The sequence below is a fragment of the Stigmatopora nigra genome, chromosome 1 (genome assembly GCF_051989575.1).
Source record: "Stigmatopora nigra isolate UIUO_SnigA chromosome 1, RoL_Snig_1.1, whole genome shotgun sequence".
Classification (NCBI taxonomy): domain Eukaryota; kingdom Metazoa; phylum Chordata; class Actinopteri; order Syngnathiformes; family Syngnathidae; genus Stigmatopora; species Stigmatopora nigra.
The window spans coordinates 22307465-22326979 of record NC_135508.1 but is presented as its reverse complement, the minus strand read 5'-3'; the positions used below and the strand labels follow the sequence as shown (position 1 = coordinate 22326979).

Below are 19515 nucleotides of genomic sequence, written 5' to 3'. Positions count from 1 at the left end.
TCTCTCTCTCTCATCTCTCTCTCTCATCTCTCTCTCTCTCTCATCTCTCTCTCTCTCTTTCTCTCTCTCTCTCTCTCTCTCACAATCTCTCTCTCTTTCTCTCTCTCTCTCATCTCTCTCTCTCTCTCTCTCTCTCTCTCTTTCTCTCTCTCAGAATCTCTCTCTCTGTTTCTCTCTCTCTCTCGTCTCTCTCTCTCTCTCTCTCTCTCTCTCTCTCTCTCTCTCTCTCTCTCTCTCTCTCTCTCTCTCTCTCTCTCTCTCTCTCTCTCTCAAATTCAGGTCACGTCCACCTGTTTGGAGTTGGCATGTTCTCCCCGGGCCTGTGTGGGTTTCTTACAGGTACTCTGTTTTCCTCCCATGTTCCAAAAACATGCATAGTAGGCTGATTGGACACTCTGAATTGCCCTTAGGTACAGGTGTGAGTGTGCATGGTGTCCTTTATCTCCTTGTGCCCTGCGATCGGCTGACCAATGTGGTATTCAGGGTGTCCCCCGACTCTGGTCCAGAGTCAGCTGGGATAGGCTCCAGCATGAAGATACAGCGGTTCAGAAAATGATATGAGATATATCTATATTTATATTGAGATCAGGTCTGAAATTTTTATCGTAGGTGAAGTTGTTAGTCATGTTGAGAGAAATTATCTACAAAGAAAAATCAAGAAATCACAATGTATGATTATTTAAAATGATTTATTTAAGTCATGCAGCTGCAAACAAGTATTTAAACACCTGTCTATCAGCTTTAAAAGTCCACCTCCACTCCATGCATTATCCTAAATTAGATACACCTGTTTGAGGTCTTTAGCTGCATAAAGACACCTGTGCAACCCATACAATTTGTAAGACTCCAATTTACTCAGAGAAGCCATGAGGCTCACCAGAGTAGGTGCGCCTTAGACATTGTACTTCTGTGGCCAGATTCTATGACGTTGTAGTCAGTTGAACTCGTTGGACAACAACATCAGTCTAATTTTTGTTCTTCCAGCCACACCTCCCCTGACTAAGCCCTGTCTCAACGGATTAACTGTTTCCCAACAATTGTTTTTCATATCAAGCTTATAGTACTTTCACAAAGTGAATACAACAACAGCAACAACAACAAAAAACACTTTGAATACTGGTTGTGGGCGCCAATAAACACCCTTCTGAAGGGAGGTTATCAGCAGCCCTGAGCAATAAATAACTCAGAGCCATTTCAGAAAAAAAGCCACATCATGGTATCGTTATACTTCACTTTGCAATGAAAGAGGAAATCCCAGTTTAAGACAAAAGTTTGACAACACTTCCTCATGCACGTGTTGTATTGCAGTCTTATCGTTGCTGGCATGCTGGATGAAAGAATGTAATCTCTTTTTACCGAAGAACAAGTTTAAATATTTGACAGCACATTTGTTTTGGATATCCTTAATGAATATCTTCTCCAAACGTCGCCGAAATGGAACCAACATCAGAATATACACAGAAGGTATGTGTTTGCCCTTTGCCGATTTTGTTGATTGGATCATACTTCAGTTTTGTTTAAATTGTCCTTAATACAAATTCTGTTTCTAATTAAAAAAAATACAATTTAATCCGAGTCCACTCATTGTCTGACTTGAAATCAGACCTAATGTTTCTTTTTTCTGATTTAATTAAAACCCAAATTATTTCTTCATAACATTCTTGTCATTAACACTTTTTTGTTACTTTTGTCATAGTCCAAAGTTAGTTTGTGTACAATACAATTGTCTTTAATATGACCTGAATGAACTTGGGTTAAATGTTTTTAACCTTTATCAACAAGCTTCTCAAAAGTGACCAGGAATTTTAGTCCGTCATTTAGGCGATCTTGTCCGAATTTTCTTATTATCTTAAATCAAGGCCTTTAATGGTCTCTCCAAAATATTGTTTTTGTAGTTGTTGTTAATGTTGTTTAAATTTATTTTGTTCTTAAGCCAACTCTTTTTAGTATACTACAGGTCATTGTCCATTTGGAAGCTATATTTGACATATTTTGACTTCTTAATTGATGGCTGTCTAACTTGACAATGAGATTTTGCTTCAATACTTCCACATAAAAGTTCTATAGAAAACTATATTTCTTCATGATGGATCTCATAATCTTCACAAATTATTTTCTATTTCGTTCACGATTCTATATACACATTCACAACCAAAGCACATTCATATAATGTTCTATTTTTCCAATTCAAAGATAAATGCTGGGTGATTTTTTTAAAAATCAACTTTTTAATGAGCCAATAAAACCAAAAGTGATGGAACTTTTCCACTTTAATTAAAACCTTAAAACACCATCTAAGAAACAATGATGTAATTTCCTTTTTTAATAACGTCCTTCAAATGGCCCCCTTGTTTACGAATACAGTCTTAAATTTGCTGTGGACCACTGTTGATAAAGTAGGATTTTTTAAAGCGCAAATTGGCAGAGGTGAGCAAGTGGCAACACTGCAAGACACCGATCTAGACCAAGTAAACATTCTGCTATTTTACCAATCATGGTTATTTCAGGGCGACCTGGTAATGAAGTGGTTAGCATGTCCACCTCACAGTTGTGAGATCGAGAATGTAATCCCTCGGTTGCGTCAGACCTTGAGTTTGCATGTTCTCCCTGGAATTGAATGGGTTTTCCCCTGTTACTACATTTTTTCTTCCTTTCCATGCTAGGCGGTTAAATACTCTAAATTGGCCCATGGTATGAATTGGAGCATGAAGTGTTGTTTATCTCCTTGTGCCATGCGATTGGCTGGCCACCAATTCAGGGTGTCCCCCACCTGCTAACCCTAGTTGGCTGGGATAGGCTCCAGCACCCCAACGACCATTGTGAGGATAAACAGTACAGAAAATTAATGAGTGGTTAATTCAGTATGAAATGTATACAATCCCTATTAAGATAATGCAGCAATCTCAAAGGCATTCATTTATATCTTTTCTGAGCCACTTATCCTCACAAGGGTTGTGGAGGGTGCTGGAGCCTATCCCAGTTTACTTTCAGGGACGGGTCGGGGACACCCTGATTCGATGGTCAGCCAATTGCAGGGCACGAGCAGACGGACAAGTGTTCACGCTCACACTTATTCAGTGTCCAAACATCCTAGTATGCATATCTTTGGAATGTGGGAGGAAATCAGAGTACCTAGGGAAAACCCACGCAGATTTGGGTAGAACTCGGACCCGTCTAAATTAAAATTTAAATTTCATAAATATTTCTTAAATTGACATTAGTTTTCAACATTTTTCTTCCATCAATCTTGGGGTTTCATTTTAAATGCTAAAAAGTTCCTGTTTTGGAAAGGTCACAAGGTACATTAATTATTCTTGCACCGTCATGTTTTCTTTGTCTTTTAGAGTACAAGGGAGCCTATGTCCGAAAACTGGAGAAGCCGATTGAGTTTTTCATCATTACGTGTCAAAAGTGAGCTTGTGAGGGAACCACTGACATTGAACCACATGGTTTACAATAGTATCTAATTTGAGATTGCACTTCTCTCCACAGAAAGTAACACCTGTCTTGAAGAAGGGGGAGTTCCTCGGCAAAGAGGAGCATGGTCCTTTTCATCAGCCAGAGAGTTCTCAAAACGAGGTGGAATTGCCATTATTTCTTCCTTTCTACAAACAAAACTGACAAGAATTCAATGAATACCCCAAACAATCAAATGCAAGTTACAAAATTAAGTACATTAATACATATTATTTCTCCCTAGAAACATTTCAGGATGGAGCTGCGGCCTCACAGTTACACAGAACTCAAGTCCAAATAGATAAACCAGGTAAGCCAAAAATTTGTGTTAGAGAAAATCTTAAGGGCAGTTGTGTCTTAATCAGGTTTACTTGATAATAGGGCATAGAGAACCTTGTGTTCACAGTTAAGAGTCCGGGTGCAAATCTGCGGGGTGTATTTGCGTGGGTACTAAGGCTTATAGGAGCATCTCAAACGCATGCAAATCTTTAATGATGAATAATAATGATGTTATTCACATCTGCTTGCAATCCCTTTTTTTAAGTACACAAGTATAGCATGTTTGCAAATAACACACATATAAGTCGCACCAGCAAATGAATACACAATGAAGAGTAAAAAAAAAAAAAACAATATACTACATCTATCTACAATGGGGCAAATAAGTATTTAGTCAACCACCAATTGTGCAAGTTATCCTACTTGAAAAGATTAGAGTTCTGTCATTGTCAACATGGATAAACCTCAACCACGAGAGACAGAATGTGGAGGAAAAAAACCCAGAAAATCACAATGTTTGATTTTTTAAAAATGTATTTGCAAATCATGGTGGAAAATAAGTATTTGGTTAATACCAAAAGTTAATCTCAATACTTTGTTATGTACCCTTTCTTGGCAATAACGGAGGCCAATATTTTTTTGTAATTCTTCACTAGCTTTTCACACAGTGTTGCTGGTATTTTGGCCGATTCCTCCATGCAGATCTCCTCGAGAGAAGTGATGTTTTAGGGTTGTCATTGGGCAACACGGACTTTCAACTCCCTCCACAGATTTTCTATGGGGTTGAGATCTGGAGACTGGCTAGATCACATTCTGTCTCTCATGGTTGAGGTTTACCCATGTTGACAATTATAGGTATCTCTGAGCTTTTCAAGTAGGAGAACTTGAATAATTGGTGGTTGACTAAATATTTATTTGCCACACAGTACATGGAGTAAAAGGGAATCTATTACATCTCTGAATGAATTGGTATTGCCCCAATGGTCCCCAGATCACATTCCTGTCCCTCTGTATTTTTTTCTCTTAGATTTTAATTAATCCTGGAAAACAAACATATTTACTTTGAAAACATTTGTAGACCATGGAATGTATATGTATAGCCGACTTATGGTGTTGAGCACGGGCTGCCCATAACGTAGATCGTACAACAATACCATTTTGACGATTTCCGCTGGTGGTGGTATGATTCTAAGTGGGAATGGCTGTTTGTCTCACTGTGTGGCTGAAATCTGGCTGGCGACCAGTCTGGGGTGTTTTCTGCCTTTCAGCCGAAGTCAGCTGGGATAGACTCCGGCAAACTCTTATGAGTATGCGCGTTACGAACACGGAAAGATAATATGACATTAGGGTGTCCCGGCGACTGAGTGCTTAGCACGTCGGCATAACAGTTCTGTCCTGGGTTCGATTCCAGATCGGCCCTCCTGTGTGGCGTTTTCATGTTCTTCCCGGTTTGTGTGGGTTTTCTCCGGGTACTCCAGTTTCCTCTCACATTGCAAAAACATGCATGGTAGGGGCTGGTTGAACACTCTAAATTGCCCCTAGGTATGAATGTTGGCATGTATGGTTTTCTCCTTGTGCTCTGTGATTGGCTGGCCACCAATTCATGGTGTCCCCTGCCTGGTGCCCAGCACCCTCCCACAACACTTGTGAGGGTAAGCGGTTCGGGAAATGAATGAATGAAATAACCTGAGTAAAATACTACCTGCATGATATCAGGGGGTGCTGTAGCCTATCCCAGCTAACTATGGCAGGAGGCGGGGGGGACACCCTAACCTGGTTGCTTGTCAATCAGAGTACAGACGTACAGATACCTGGAAATCAACGACAGTGCAGTAGGAAAGTGTTTTTTTTACTTGGTTACTTCTCTCGACGTCAATGGAGGATTTAGCTGTGGGATAAAGTGACTGGGGGCACTGGCGTTCTATCTAGGGATTGTCGCTGAAAAATCCTACTGCAGCAGGTAGGAAGTGAAAGCACCACGGCAGCAGTTGATCCCCATGCTCGGAGTGCAACACGAGACGCATACCCGATGATGGTGCATTTTGCCGTGCAGCGGAATGGAGATCACGCAGTACCTCTGTCGGTTTAGTCCATTATCTATCAAATCCAGTTCAAAAGTTGACTTTCGGGAGTAAGGCAGCGATGAGTGAAACAGTGACGAGAAGAAGGGCAGGACGCCGCCTGACGGACTTGAAAAGCAGATGGAGTAAGTTGCTGGCGACTCAACCTGTCGATGTTTATCTTAAGTTTTTGGTCTAAAACACTTCTCGAAACTCAATGCACCTTAAGTTAAAACAAGATCTGAAAGTCTTCGAGCAAAAAAAAAAAAAGAAAGGAAAACGGTTTGCCAACTTGTTGCTCTGTTTTGTTCAACATGGCCAAGTCTTCATGTCGCCGTCAGGTGTCCTAGCTTGAATTACTGTGGTGGTTTTGCATCCTTTTTTTAGCCTGTTGACTCCCAATGTATTACACTTAATGGCCTTCATGGTGTGTGTTCTTGATTATTTATTTTACGTTTCACAAATTAAACCAACAAAGAGAAAGTCAAATGGGGTCCTCGTTTTACGCCGTGTTCTGTGCTCAAGTCGACGTAAAACGAGTTCTCCGTTTTGCTGTCTGCATCACATTAGTCGTAAAACAAGACCTCCTTGTAGATTTTTTTCATTCATTCCTTTATTTTCTTACGGGCTTTATCCTTTATTATAGTCGCTGGGGGTGCTGGACCCTATCCCAGCTGACTCCAGGTCAGAGGCGGGGGACACCCTGAATTGGTGGACAGCCAATCACAGGCCTCAAGGAGACAAACAACCATTCACGCACACACTCATACCTAGGGGTAATTTAGAGTGTCCAATCAGCCTACCATGCATGTTTTTTGGAATGTAGGGGGAAACCGGAGTAACCGGAGAAAACCCAGGGAGAACATGCAAACTCCACACGGCTGGACCGACCTGGATTTGAACCCAAAATCCCAGAACTGTGAGGCCGACACGCTAACCACTCAACCGCCAGGCCACTTCTCCTTGTAGATTTGTTTAAGTAATTTGTCTGATAAACAGCAGTTAAGTTCTTCCTTTTTTTGTAAATTGCTGGAGAGGGGATGCATAGCAATAATTAATACATTGAAGAGAAATGCAAGTCAATGAATTTGCATACCTTTTCATACAAGTGACACCATTTTAATTCAGGGAATACATTCTCTATGTTATGTTTTGAAAGCTTGGCCTAACAGAGACAATTTTACGCTGTATAGTGTAATCTCCCGTCTAACAATGGACATAGTCTAAAATAGAAATAATCACAGGCCTATTGATCGTAAAATAATTGTAAACTCCTTCCAGTTTGGTATGTGTGATGAAAATTGTTATAAATCCTGTTTAGCAATAGCAGGTCCTACTCACCGTTTTTTGTTTTGGTAAAGCTACACATTCAAAAATGGGCAATTCTAATCGAATGACTGTGTAATTTAAGTCAGAACAACTCATCTGTTACTAAAAGCACCTCTGGCTTCTGTTCAAGTAGGCCAGGAACACATGCTAGCGAGCAAATGGACTACATCATTCTGCATTCTTACTTTTATTGAGAATCCCTCATGCTAAAAATCTGGATTTAATGTGGAGTCTAATCTGATAAGGCACTTAATTTTTTTCTATTCCAATGGTGTTATTTTATTTCTTATGAAAACCCAAGCTCTACTTTTGTTAGAGCAGTTGTCTGTAAGTTTTACACCTTCTGGATCGCATGTTTTTTTTTATCTGGCATAACCAAATGCGATTCATCGTGTCTCATTCTACTAAAATTTGGAACGTGTTTGTTGGGGTGGAAAAGAAACTGTTATCAAACAAAATGAGGCAAATGTGGATTTTTATTGCATTGAGTACAATGATAATATTGGAGTTAAATGGCAAAGAATTTATGCTCTTAAGACATTGGTCTATTTTTGTGACAGATTTGCCCTGGAGTGTATGATTCCCTTTCTCCTTGAAATTAACAGGATGCTGTTGTGACTTGTTCAGGAGTCTCTGGGTGTGGGCTGTAACACAAAAAAAAAGAAAATGGCCTATGTTTTTTTTCTCCCTCTTTCTGTGGTATCCCGACAGTATAAATGCTTTATTTATTGGCAGAATTGTACCAGGTATTCTAAAGTATATATATTTTAAAGATGAAAACATTCCATTTTGCCTTATATTTTTATTAGTGTGTCTTTGTGAGTCCGACATCAGTCAAGTTTGTGAATTACAATTGTACTCAAACACAACACTTGCATGACATTAACACTACAGTGCGTGAACATTTAAATTTAGCAAGCTAGCACTGCTTTTCCATGTGCCAAATTTACAAGACAATTTTTTTTTTGTCATTTTACCAGGTCTTAAAACATTTTATTATAGGTCATTTCCTAACACTTGCTTAAGATGTTATAATAGTGTTTTGCTCTTGATGATGCTTGTTTGGAATGAGTCACCATTCTCCCTTAACCTTTTCATATCAACAAACTTTCTTTAGACAGTACACTACAACATTATATTCTGAGTCAGCACGCTGTACACAATAACAATCTGTACATGGTTAGTGTATTCTGGCTCATGTGGGAATATTTGAATAATGTTGTACTTCTTTTATAGTATTGTTTAAAGTTCCTGCTATAACTAACGTTTACTTTTGCATTACTGATGGAGGATTTTAAGAATTTCCCTCAGGGGGATGTGATTACCTAACTGGTTTTTCTGTTACCAAAGATGTAACTCTCCCTCAGACATGTAGTATTGACTGTTAAAACATTATTTTCAACTTGTCAATGCTGAAACCTGCTCTTGTGGGCATTGCTACAATGGAAATAACTTTGACTTCTTTACTATTTTAAGCATACATTTGAGAGCATTCTTCTTGGAAGTTGCTTTTTTTCCCTACAACATGTGAAAATACCACAAGTATAAAACATTTTTCCCTGGAATTTAAAGTTAATAAACAAATGTTTCAGCAGCCCGCCAGAAATGGAGTACTACATTCAATGAAAGATTAGCAAAGATGACTGAAGCATTGGGTTGCCAGGATACAAAAAGAAAAACATATCATAAAATCCTGTGAGCTAATGAAATGTGAAGTATTAGAATGAAAGCAATGTGAAACCTTGCAATCATTAATGGTTAAAACTCTTACTCTTATGTTCACAACAAAGGGGACCTCGGTTAAAAAGGAACATTTCTCATGACTTTATCGAGACACTGTAAATCTCATTATGTAATGTTTCCAGGCTCGAAATACAAGTGCACTCATTAATGCTCCCTTTATGAGCTACTAAATTCATATATACATGATATTGTTCACGTTAAAACAAATTACCTCTTGCTGTTTTGTGTGATTACTACGTATGTAGCTCTGTCTGTACGTTTTTTTCCCTTTCTCTTTAAACATTTCATGTTTTTCTAAACAAACCGCAAATCTCTGAATCCACTTTACAGGTTAAGTTTCCTCTTGAACATTGTATAATCTCTACTGAGCTCATCTAAAAAAAAAAAAATCTGTTTTATAGGTGAACAGCCCAAGAGTAGCTTGATCTCGGATGTTGCTGGTAAGTCCATCTAACCAATATATTTTAAAGATCGTGAAACAAGCTTCACAGTACTATGAACTAAAGCTTTCTGTAGGTGTTCAGTCATTCATTTTCCGTGCTTTTTGTCCTCACAAGTGAAGCGCTGGAGCCTATCCCAGCCAACTATGGGTAGCAGGCAGGGGACACCCAAATTAGTTGCCAATCACAGAGCACAGGAAGACTGTCAACCATTCATTCTCACACTCATAGTTAGGAACAATTTAGAGTGTTCAACCAGCCTGCCATGCATGTTTTTGGAATGTGGGAAGAAATCATAGTACCCGGGGAAAACATGCAAACTCCCCACAGGAAGGTCGGTAACCCACCTGGGATTGAACCCCGCTTTGAGAATCTTTAGGCAGATGTGCAAACCATTTTTCTACAAGCCGACCATTTATAGATGTAGAACCCCATTTTAGAATGTTTCAATTTGTCAGGTCATTTCTGCTCGATGAAACAAGGAGTGTGCTGCAGCACACCTGGGTGCAGAAGACACACTTGCTCGGAACTAATAACCGCAATTTGTCTTCAATTAATTAATCGGCCCTAATATAAAGAATCAAAAACTATGCTAATCTGTTTTAATTTCCTAACAAATAATACATTTGAATTTTTTTATTCAATTGGTGTTTGATACCTTATTTCTGCAAGTGTCTGGATTTCTTAAAAGTTTCATCCAAATTGCAATCCATTTTGCGCTTATTTGGAGGAGGCAGATTGATAATACCAGTGCTGTATACACCTAGTTTCTTTAGAACAACCCTGGAAAAGACTGCTTGTTTAGTCAGCCTTAATAATACTTACTTCACTTATGGAAAAAAAACATGAACGAAAATTTTAAAGCAATTCTGAATCGATTGCCAGGCTGAAGCCGCACAATACGAATCATTCGTCAGAAATTGTAACTCGGATGATTCGCAATGCACTCGTGTTAAATTGAAGTTGAATCAAGATGGCGGAAGCTGTAGCGATGATGTAAATTTCGAGGCATTTAAATTGGAAATTCGGTACTTTTCCAAAATGGTTGCTTAAAAAAAATGTAAGTGAATATTTTTGGGGATTTCCGGAGTTTAGGGACATTGTCCGGGGTCCCGGAATTGAGTTGCATTTCCTGAGAAACTCCTGAAATTCAGTAGTAGTTGGCAGCCCTTAGTTTGATTTACAGCAGACAAAAAGCACAATGTTACTGGAAACGCATGCCACCATTGGGTCAGATTCGATCTTGTGAAGAAATCTGATAATGTCCAATACGCCATAAATAGCCATAATGGCCACCCCGATAATGACTATCATATCAGGACATCACTACTTATAAGGTTGCTGCACGCTCTAGTCGACATCATGGCTTATAAGCAAGATGTGCTGCTCCAACGCATTCTGTTCATTCATTATACAGCCCAAATATGCCATGTACATATATGGGTGTTTTTTTTTTTTTACTCACAAACTAAGTGTCTTGTTGTATCCTTAATTTGTGTGAGCATGATTTGTAAGCCCTGCGATCGGCTGGCCACTGTTTCAAGGTGTCCCCTGCCTTTGGCCCGGAGATAGCTGAGATCATGACGATAAAGCTGTTCCTAAAATGAGATGAGGTGAGATGTAAGCAAGAAGTCTAGGCTGCCCTATACTGCCAAATTCTTAACTTACAGCCTGTTGCCTCTGCTGGATAATACTTCCACAATTAATTAATATGCCCTGTAATAATACAAAATATATAATACAAAATCTGTTTCTGAGCATGGTTAGATACTGGGCCATGCTACATAGATCCAAGTTTCAAGACAATTAGTCCACAAAATAATAAAGGAATAGGGCTTCAAACTAAATGTACACAACAACAACAACAACTGTAGTGGCGACTTGGCAGCACTCAACCCTGTAAAAATATATACTGTGGTACCTCTACTTACAAACGTCTCTTCATATGAAATATTGAACTTATGTAATACCTCAATGAGAACATTTTTGACAACTAAACTCTAATTCTTTCCCTGTCCGCTAACATCCCAGGTGAAGATGCAGGTGGACGACCAAAAGCACTCAAGAGGCTTAGTGCTATGTGGTCTTCTTTTCGCAAAGACAAAAGAGATCGTGAGTTTTACATTATATAAATATATGAATATTCTTATTATATTATTTCATATATATATATATATATATATATATATATATATATATATATATATATATTTATTTTTTATTTTTTATTTTTTATTTTTTATTTTTTTTATTTATTTATTGTTGCCTTACACTATGTCACACATGATATCACACTGAGGGTGATGCAACCATTGCTTTTCTGTGTAAAGAACCTCCTTTGAAATACTTAATGAAAAAGTATGGCTGATGATGTCTTAAATCACTTAAACTGTGTATATCACTCACTCATTCAACTTATTGCCGTCAAAATCGATTGTACATCTAGTGTCGTCAATAGAACTAAAAGATGAGTATTCACGGGCAATGACATAAATACTGTGAGTTTAGTCTTTCAAGTATTATGGAAACTATGGCCAGTGTATTTGTGGTTTTATTCATATATCAACATGTATAATTTAGTTCATAATAGTTTAAAAAAATACAATAATGAGAAATATTCTTATAATTAGGTCCTGATGACTGCATATGTGGAGATCACTATGTTGGGTCATTCAGACCAGAGCAAATGTTAATATTTTGACCTACGTGGCCCAAACTGTATGTCAATGTCTCTGGACGTTTGGCCATTTTGGGATTAGAGTTCTTTTTTTTTTTTTTTTGCATACGACCGAACATAGTCACTTGACCTGTAAAGTGTTAATGTTTGGGTGAGAAATAGGCCCGTCAAAATGTACTTGTTTGGTAAATGTCATTGAATGCATGTGCCAAAGCATTCCAATACCATGAGAAAAGGCTCAGATTTACCCAAAATTTATCATTCATCAAATTGAAAAACATTGTTTAATATGTTGTCAAACAATTTAACTCACTCACCCCCCCAAAAAACCTGTCATTTTCCATTGTCTACAAAGGAGTAAAAATCCAAGATCCTCCGGAACCACTAGGCCTTACAGGGGACGAGAAGACAACGAGGCAACCTCGTTTTGCCAGTGGACAGTACTTTTTTGAATATCTGGTGGTGGTTAGCCTCAAGATAAACAAGAATGGCAACAACTACGAACCTCAAATCACTTACCAGTTCCCCAAGGTTTGTTTGTTGTCTTTGTAGTCTGTATATTTTATTGAAAGGAAATCTTGAGAACAAATCACTGATGTTTTATACCAACAGGTCCTACATTTTAGTACAGTGGTACCTCGAGATACAAGCTTAATGCGTTCCGGGACTGAGCCTGTATGTTAATTTACTCGTATCTCAAATGAATGTTTCCCATAGAAATGAACTAAAAACAAATTAATTTGTTCCAACCCTCTGAACAAACACCAAAACAAGGATATTGAATTGGAAAAAACATTTTATTTGTTGTAATTTGTTATCTATTAATACAGTAACAAATAACCAGTGGTTAAGATGTTTAATAGTATTAAAATTAGATAGATTTCGCAGAGGGGCGAGGGAGAGGGACAGAGAGAAAGTTGGGGGGTCGGGAGTAGGGGCTTCGTGGGCCAGAAAGGGATAGACTTTTTGCAAAATAAGTTTAATCTAAATTTACAATAAACTTCATTCTAATTTTTTTACAATTGTATACCTTTCTTCTCCCGGGTTGGCTCTAATTGCCCCGTGTCCAACTTGACTTTCAGCTTCAGCTAAAAGTACCCTTTTGAGGGTTGTTTACTTTTGTCTTCTCTTGAAAATATTCCGAAAATGATGCACACAAATGTCCTCACAATAGGATAACGCACGTCCACTGCCAACAAGAAGTAGCATGCTCCTCTCGTATTAGCAATTAAGCTCTGCCATTCTGGACTGACTAAGGGGGTGACACTGAAAAAATGCAACGCTCAGCCCTGTACTCGTATAGACATTATGTGAGAGAATTGCATGGAGAGAGACAGTGCCCATGGTGTTCTTATGAGCAGCCTCTCGCGTCCGCTGTATGCTCATATATCAAAATTTCGTATCTCCAGATAAATATTTGCTCAAAATTTTAGTTGTTTCTCAAATTGCTCGTATGTCGGAGAATTCGCATTTCGAGGTCTTACTGTACAGTCGTACTTCTACTTTCGAATTTAATTGGTTCCAGAACTTTTTTCGTAACTTGAAAATGTCCTAAGTAGAGCAGGAGGCCGCCTCGTGTGTTCAAGGGTCACTTGCCTGACTTCATTACGAGCAATCGCGGGCTCAATTCAACCAGGGCTCAATTCCCGGTATGGTTGGTTGTTTGTCTGTGTGCCCTGCGACTGACTGGCGACCAGTCTAGTAGGGTGTAGTCTGCCTTTCGCCCAAAAGACAGCTGGGTTAGGCTCCAGCAACCCCCGCAACCCTTTCGAGGATGGGCGGTATGGACGATGAATGAATGAATAGAGCAGTACTTTATATCTCAATTCTCTAATTCGCTCCACGCTCATCACACAACTACCAACTAAAAGATGACTATATTAGGTTTTGTTTTGATTATATATTCTTACAAACAGACAACCACATGAATTCATTGTGTGTCCTTGCATTTCTGCTTCTGTCTAATTTCATCCAGAGAGATGGGATGGCCAAATTTCAAAAGGAAGAGGAGGAGCGAACGCTCAAGGCAATCACACTCTTCTGCTTCCCGGAGGGTATCAAATGGGCTCCTTTGACTGAATATCATAGGTACATTTGACAACACATGCACCCATCTGATAACATATTCATGGCTTATTGATATGCAACATCAATTCATCAATTGTATTCCGCCTTTTTGTAGCGAAACATTTTCCTTTGTGTTAACGGAGATTGACGGCAGTCGAAGAAATGGATACTGCAGGCGACTACTGGTTAGCGGTTCAATTGTGTAAACTGTAAATACGGTCGGTCATAAGTGTCCTAATACTTTTGCTCTCCGACTTGCAGCCTAGTGGGAAGGGGGCTCGTCCACCAGAGGCATACTGTATCATCAGTAGCTTGGCTTGTTTTGGCCTCTTTTCTAAGGTAATTTGTCAAAAGGCAATCTCTCCCTTGTGAACAATAAATTATGTCATGTCAGATATAGTACTTCAAATTTCTGTTGCAAGGGGCACTCATGTACACATTAACTGATATTGGGCTGTCTAGAATCAGTTGTTCCACGGAACCCGTGATGAAATTCTTTTAGCTTTTGTCTTATGACTTGAGTTTTTGTCTGTGTGCAGATTTTTGATGAGGTTGAGAAGAGGCGGCAGATCTCCATGGCTATGATTTACCCATTCATGCAGAAATTGCGGGAGGCTCCATTCCCAGCTCCAGGAAATACTGTGGAGATTAAAAGCTTCATTCCTGAGTCAGGAACTGAGGTCAGAGCAACACTATGTCTCCATTTAGCTCTTATCAAATGTCTGACTTGAGTATCTATAGTGTGTATGCTTAATTTGTAATAACGTTAAAAACTATTAACTGATTTGATGTCCAACCATTTGAGCAGAGGTTTCTTTCAGTTTTTGATTTTCATTTACAGATAAATTTTAACGTTCATTACAGATATTTTGGCTTAAAAATTCTTGAAACCGTCATTTCTCTTGTTATTTCTTAATATTCGTCAACACGGTAATAAACTCTGATAGGCTGTATTAGCTCAGTGTACAGACCATTTAAAAATGTTAATTACATTATTTATATTATCTACAACATTTGGCATAGCAATAACAAGGTAGCAAATCAGTGCTAATGGTAAGGAAGCTTTTCTAAGGATTAGATGCTCGCCCTTTAGATTTTGTTGCTCTTCAAGAAGACAAACTAATGTAAGAAAAGGAAAGAAAACAGCAATTAAACTAGTAATATCCCAAAGAATTACATTGAAAATTCATTTGAATTTTATAGAAGACTCAATGTCATCATTAAGAGCATAAGACCAGAGATATAAGAAATTTTTGAGGGTACCCCAAACTGTATTCATTTTAAAAAGATTGGAAAACATTCTTTCTGCCCCCTTTATTATTTGGTTCCAGGATAAGTCCATTTACAAAACTACACATTTTAGTATCCTGGAAATGAATTATTTAAAATTTAAAGGTGAGAATGTAAAATATCTTCCAATTCGGTAATAACCCCATTCGACCTTTGGTGCCCATTTGCGATATAAAACGAGTATAAAAACATGGAGTTACCAATTCAAAAGGAAAGCCGGGCCGTTGTAATGACCTCAGAGTACTCATTCTTTGTGGTGGGTGTGTTTGTTTAAGGCGATGCCTCAACCTGTCCTACATTGCTCAACACCTACACCTCAAAACACTGAGCCACGTAATTCCACGTTGCAAAACTACATAGTCATTGCTGTTTTTTTTTTGGTCACACTTACCAATGACTGTCCTATTATTAATCCCGTCCGACCCGTTGAAAACTTTAGTCTCTATCTTGTTTCTGTTGTTGATAAAATATGGTGACTGAGAAGTAACCCGCAGCTCTCACCAGAAATCACAAATTGGCTCTACGATGATTTCAAACCCTGGGAATGCCAATTGGGTGATGATGATAATGACACGCTATTATCTCTGTGTCATATTAGTAAAAGTGGTATTACTCTTCCCAGATAATCAGACTGACACGACCACTGGATTCCTGGTTGGAACACGTCAACTTTGAAATGCTGTTCAGTTGCCTTACAGATGAGGAAGTGCTACTGGTGTTTGCAGCTGCTGTCCTTGAGAGACGTATTATTTTCATTGCTGATGAATTGGGGTAATTTGCACTCGCCTCCTTTGCAAGTCAACATGCCTTGACGCTAAACCTGAATGATTTATCAACATCACCTCAAAGTTGGAATTGCACATTTTAAGAAAACAACCTAATACTGGATTGCCCACAACACATTAGCAACATTGTTTACACACTAACCCAGGGGTGTCAAACTCCCTTTGATCTGCGGGCCGAATACAGCTTAATTTGAGATCAAGCGGGCCGGACCAGTAAACTCATTGCAAAATTACATAGAACTAACAATAAGCCCACTTTTTTTTCCTTTGTATTAGTCACTAATATTAATAATTAGTGCAAAGAATGAGTAAATTATCAAAATATTAACAGAATTTGCCCTTTACGTTATGAGCAATATATTATGAACAAGAGAATAACATAAGAACATAAATAAATGTCAATTCATATTGTCTGCACGTACTAAAACACCTCGCCCCTAGCGGATAATACAAAAACTACAATTTTAAAAGAGAATTCATATTTTTTTTATACAATGCAGCTTTCCTCCCCGGGCCGTACCAAACCACCAGGCGGGCTGGATCCGGCCCGCAGGCCGTATGTTTGACACCACTGCACTAACCTGTACACACATTTTTATTTGTCTACCGATATATACATTCTTCGAATTTGGTTTACGAAATATATTCTCCCCTCGGTAAGAATAGGCAGCAACACCTACATGCATTAGATTGCATATGTATATATTTATTTAGGGCTTAATTGTGTATCACTATTCCATAAGTCAGGAGTGGTGAACACGTGGCTCTCGAGGCGCTTGCGGCTTCTTATCATATTTTGTATATACTGTTATTCTTTGCCTCGTTTCATGTTTCTCTTATTTTCATTCTCTTAAAACAACATAAATAATAAATTATCTTTTTTTTATAACTTGGCACATTGGATTTATTTAATTTTTTCACCTGCGTCTGCTTTGGCAGGTCACTGCGTGGTATGGCTATTTTTGCTCTCTGTATCTTCCTTGTTCTTCACTTTTCCATACGTTCCTTTCTCACTGTCAGCTAAAGTAAAATAAAACAACTCATTATAAACAACCACTATTTCCCTACAACAAACTCCCATGTGACACATCCAAACTATTACTATACTAGCCTGTAAATACACTGAGTCCCATTCTCCTAGTCTAGGCAGTAAACAGATTGGGGGGAACATCCTATCAATTACAGCTAGGAATACTCAAAATAATAGTAGAAAAGTCACTGATGATGTAGCGGTTTATTTGGCTGACTTTGGTGCTGGAGCCTATCCAGTAGACCAGTGTTTCCCAACCTTTTTTGAGCTGCGGCACAGTTTTTGCATAGAAAAAAATCTGAAGGGACATCACCATCTGAAAATCTTTTCATTTAAAACTACAGTTGTGGTCAAAAGTTTATATACACTTGTGAAGAACAGAATGCCATGGCTCTCTTGAGTTTCCAGTTATTCCTACAACTCAGATTTTTCTCTGATAGAGTGATTGGAACAGAAAACATCCATGAAGTTTGCTTCTTTTATGACTTTATGATGGGTGAACAGAAAAAAAGTGATCAATTCTGCTGGGTCAAAAATATACATAAAGCATCGCTAATATTTGGCAACATGTCCCTTGGCCATTTTATTTGAAAATAAATTAATAATAAGTAGTTAACTAAATACATTTGATGTCTCCTTAAATTCTTTAGTTAGTAAGAATAGTTTTATTTAGTCTTAAGTTATCAAGAAGAACATGTGTTTTTTCTTGTTTATTTTACAGTGGAAACAAGCCAGTAAAACCTGTTTGGTATTTACATGTGTATATATACTGTATTTTCTGCTCTATAAGTTGCAAGGGAGGTGGACAAATTGTCTTTGTTGGTCTTGTTTCTTTGCAGCACATTATCCCAGGTCATTCATGCAGTAGCAGCTCTTCTTTATCCATTCACTTGGCAGCACACCTTCATCTCCATAGTTCCAGAGATCCTAATTGATGTCGTGATGGCACCAACTCCATACCTGCTGGGAGTACAGAAATGCCTGCTTGACCTCGTTACTGACCAAAATGATGTACATTTTGACATTATCATTCAATTATTGTTTTGTTCAAAATCACTGATACTTGTTCTTTTGCCTTTTTCACAGCTGCTAATAGTGGATTTATCAGAGGAAAAAAAGGAAACCTTCATTGTTTCTGTAAGAGAGAACATTTATTTTTCCTTTGTGTTTTGTTATTCTGCTCAAAATGAACATTATTGATTTAGAAGCTTGGAAAATTACTCTGTTTTAGGTTGGTGACGAGAGCTCCATTCTTCCGCCAAAACTGCAAAGTGAAATCCGCGAGGCACTCAGTGAGCGGAAGAACGTATCATGTGGGTGAAACTCCTTTTTTTTCAGATGCTAAATGTATTTCGTTCATTTATGACAATGTTTAACGCCGTCTCTTTCAGTAACAGAAGATGTGAACCGTGTGGTGTCAGAGGCATTCCTGCTATTCTTTGTGAAAACTGTGGGTCATTACATGTCCTATGTGAAATGCACTCAGGCTGGAGACCAGCGTGTGTTTGAAAAAAGGAACTTCTACAAGGCCATCGAGTCCAAAACCACGCGTCACTTTGTCAAGAAGTTTATCCAAACTCAGATGTTTGATCTGTTCATTCAAGATGTGGAACAACAACAGACTGGACCACAACAGGGTGAGGCTCTTTAATCCAAATGACATTTCCATTTGTAAACAATTTTACAATTTTCTCATCAATACATTACATGATTGTGAAAAAACTGTTCTTTTTTTAACGTTCATCTTCTCCCCTGTAGGAATATTTCACAGGAAGATTGTGGAATACCAGAAAAGGAAGAAAAAGGAAAAGACAAAGAAACATTAGTTTTTTGCAGAGTGTATATATAATGCTGTACAAGGATATTGAATGTTGCACTGTTTTTATGTCATGTTCTGTTTGAGAAGTATTTGCAACATGTGAGATAGTTTTGCTGCTACTTTGTCAGACCACTGGTTTAGTCTATTGCTGGTGAGCAGGTAATTTCAATCAATAAAGACTATAGTTTGCTTTTTTTAAATCCATCTTCATCCATTTAATTGCAAAGCAACCTTCAATGGTTCATCTTTGTCTTGCATTAAGCGTTGCTTCTTGATGCTGTTAAAAACAACCAAAGTTTGACAGGATGTGGCTGAAACCTTTCCATAGAGACAGTTGCAATAGAAACAGCAGTGATGCTTGCTGCAATTTCATGTGAACTACTTGTACCTTGAGGTCATCAGAAGTTAAATTTAGGAACCTCTGAAATCCACAACTAACTTTTGTATTAATTTATGCTGCACCCTATTAAGGCAATTAACTCGCTATTTTGTGGGGGTCCTTTTAATTGATCTTTTCTTGATTTGTACTAAATAATTTGC

The 19515-nt window shown here is 38.3% G+C and overlaps 1 protein-coding gene across 4 annotated transcripts; it reads left to right on the top strand.

Moving 5' to 3' along the window:
* Window positions 1-859: 859 nt before the first annotated feature.
* Window positions 860-19175, top strand: dennd2da (DENN/MADD domain containing 2Da). 4 transcript variants are annotated; one of them, XM_077730482.1, is made up of 17 exons: window positions 860-1216; window positions 1309-1464; window positions 3345-3411; window positions 3493-3579; window positions 3701-3766; window positions 9269-9307; window positions 11339-11419; window positions 12340-12515; window positions 13960-14072; window positions 14167-14236; window positions 14313-14390; window positions 14591-14731; window positions 15964-16112; window positions 17996-18293; window positions 18388-18469; window positions 18548-18793; window positions 18915-19175. In XM_077730482.1, exons 2-17 carry the CDS (start codon window positions 1435-1437, stop codon window positions 18980-18982), a joined length of 1791 nt encoding a protein of 596 aa, XP_077586608.1. In that variant the 5' UTR covers window positions 860-1216; window positions 1309-1434; the 3' UTR covers window positions 18983-19175. The 4 variants fall into 4 exon arrangements, with proteins under 4 accessions (XP_077586608.1, XP_077586613.1, XP_077586607.1 ...); XM_077730487.1 differs by having other exon boundaries at window positions 860-1464; window positions 17996-18167; window positions 18243-18293; XM_077730481.1 differs by having other exon boundaries at window positions 860-1464.
* Window positions 19176-19515: the final 340 nt, after the last annotated feature.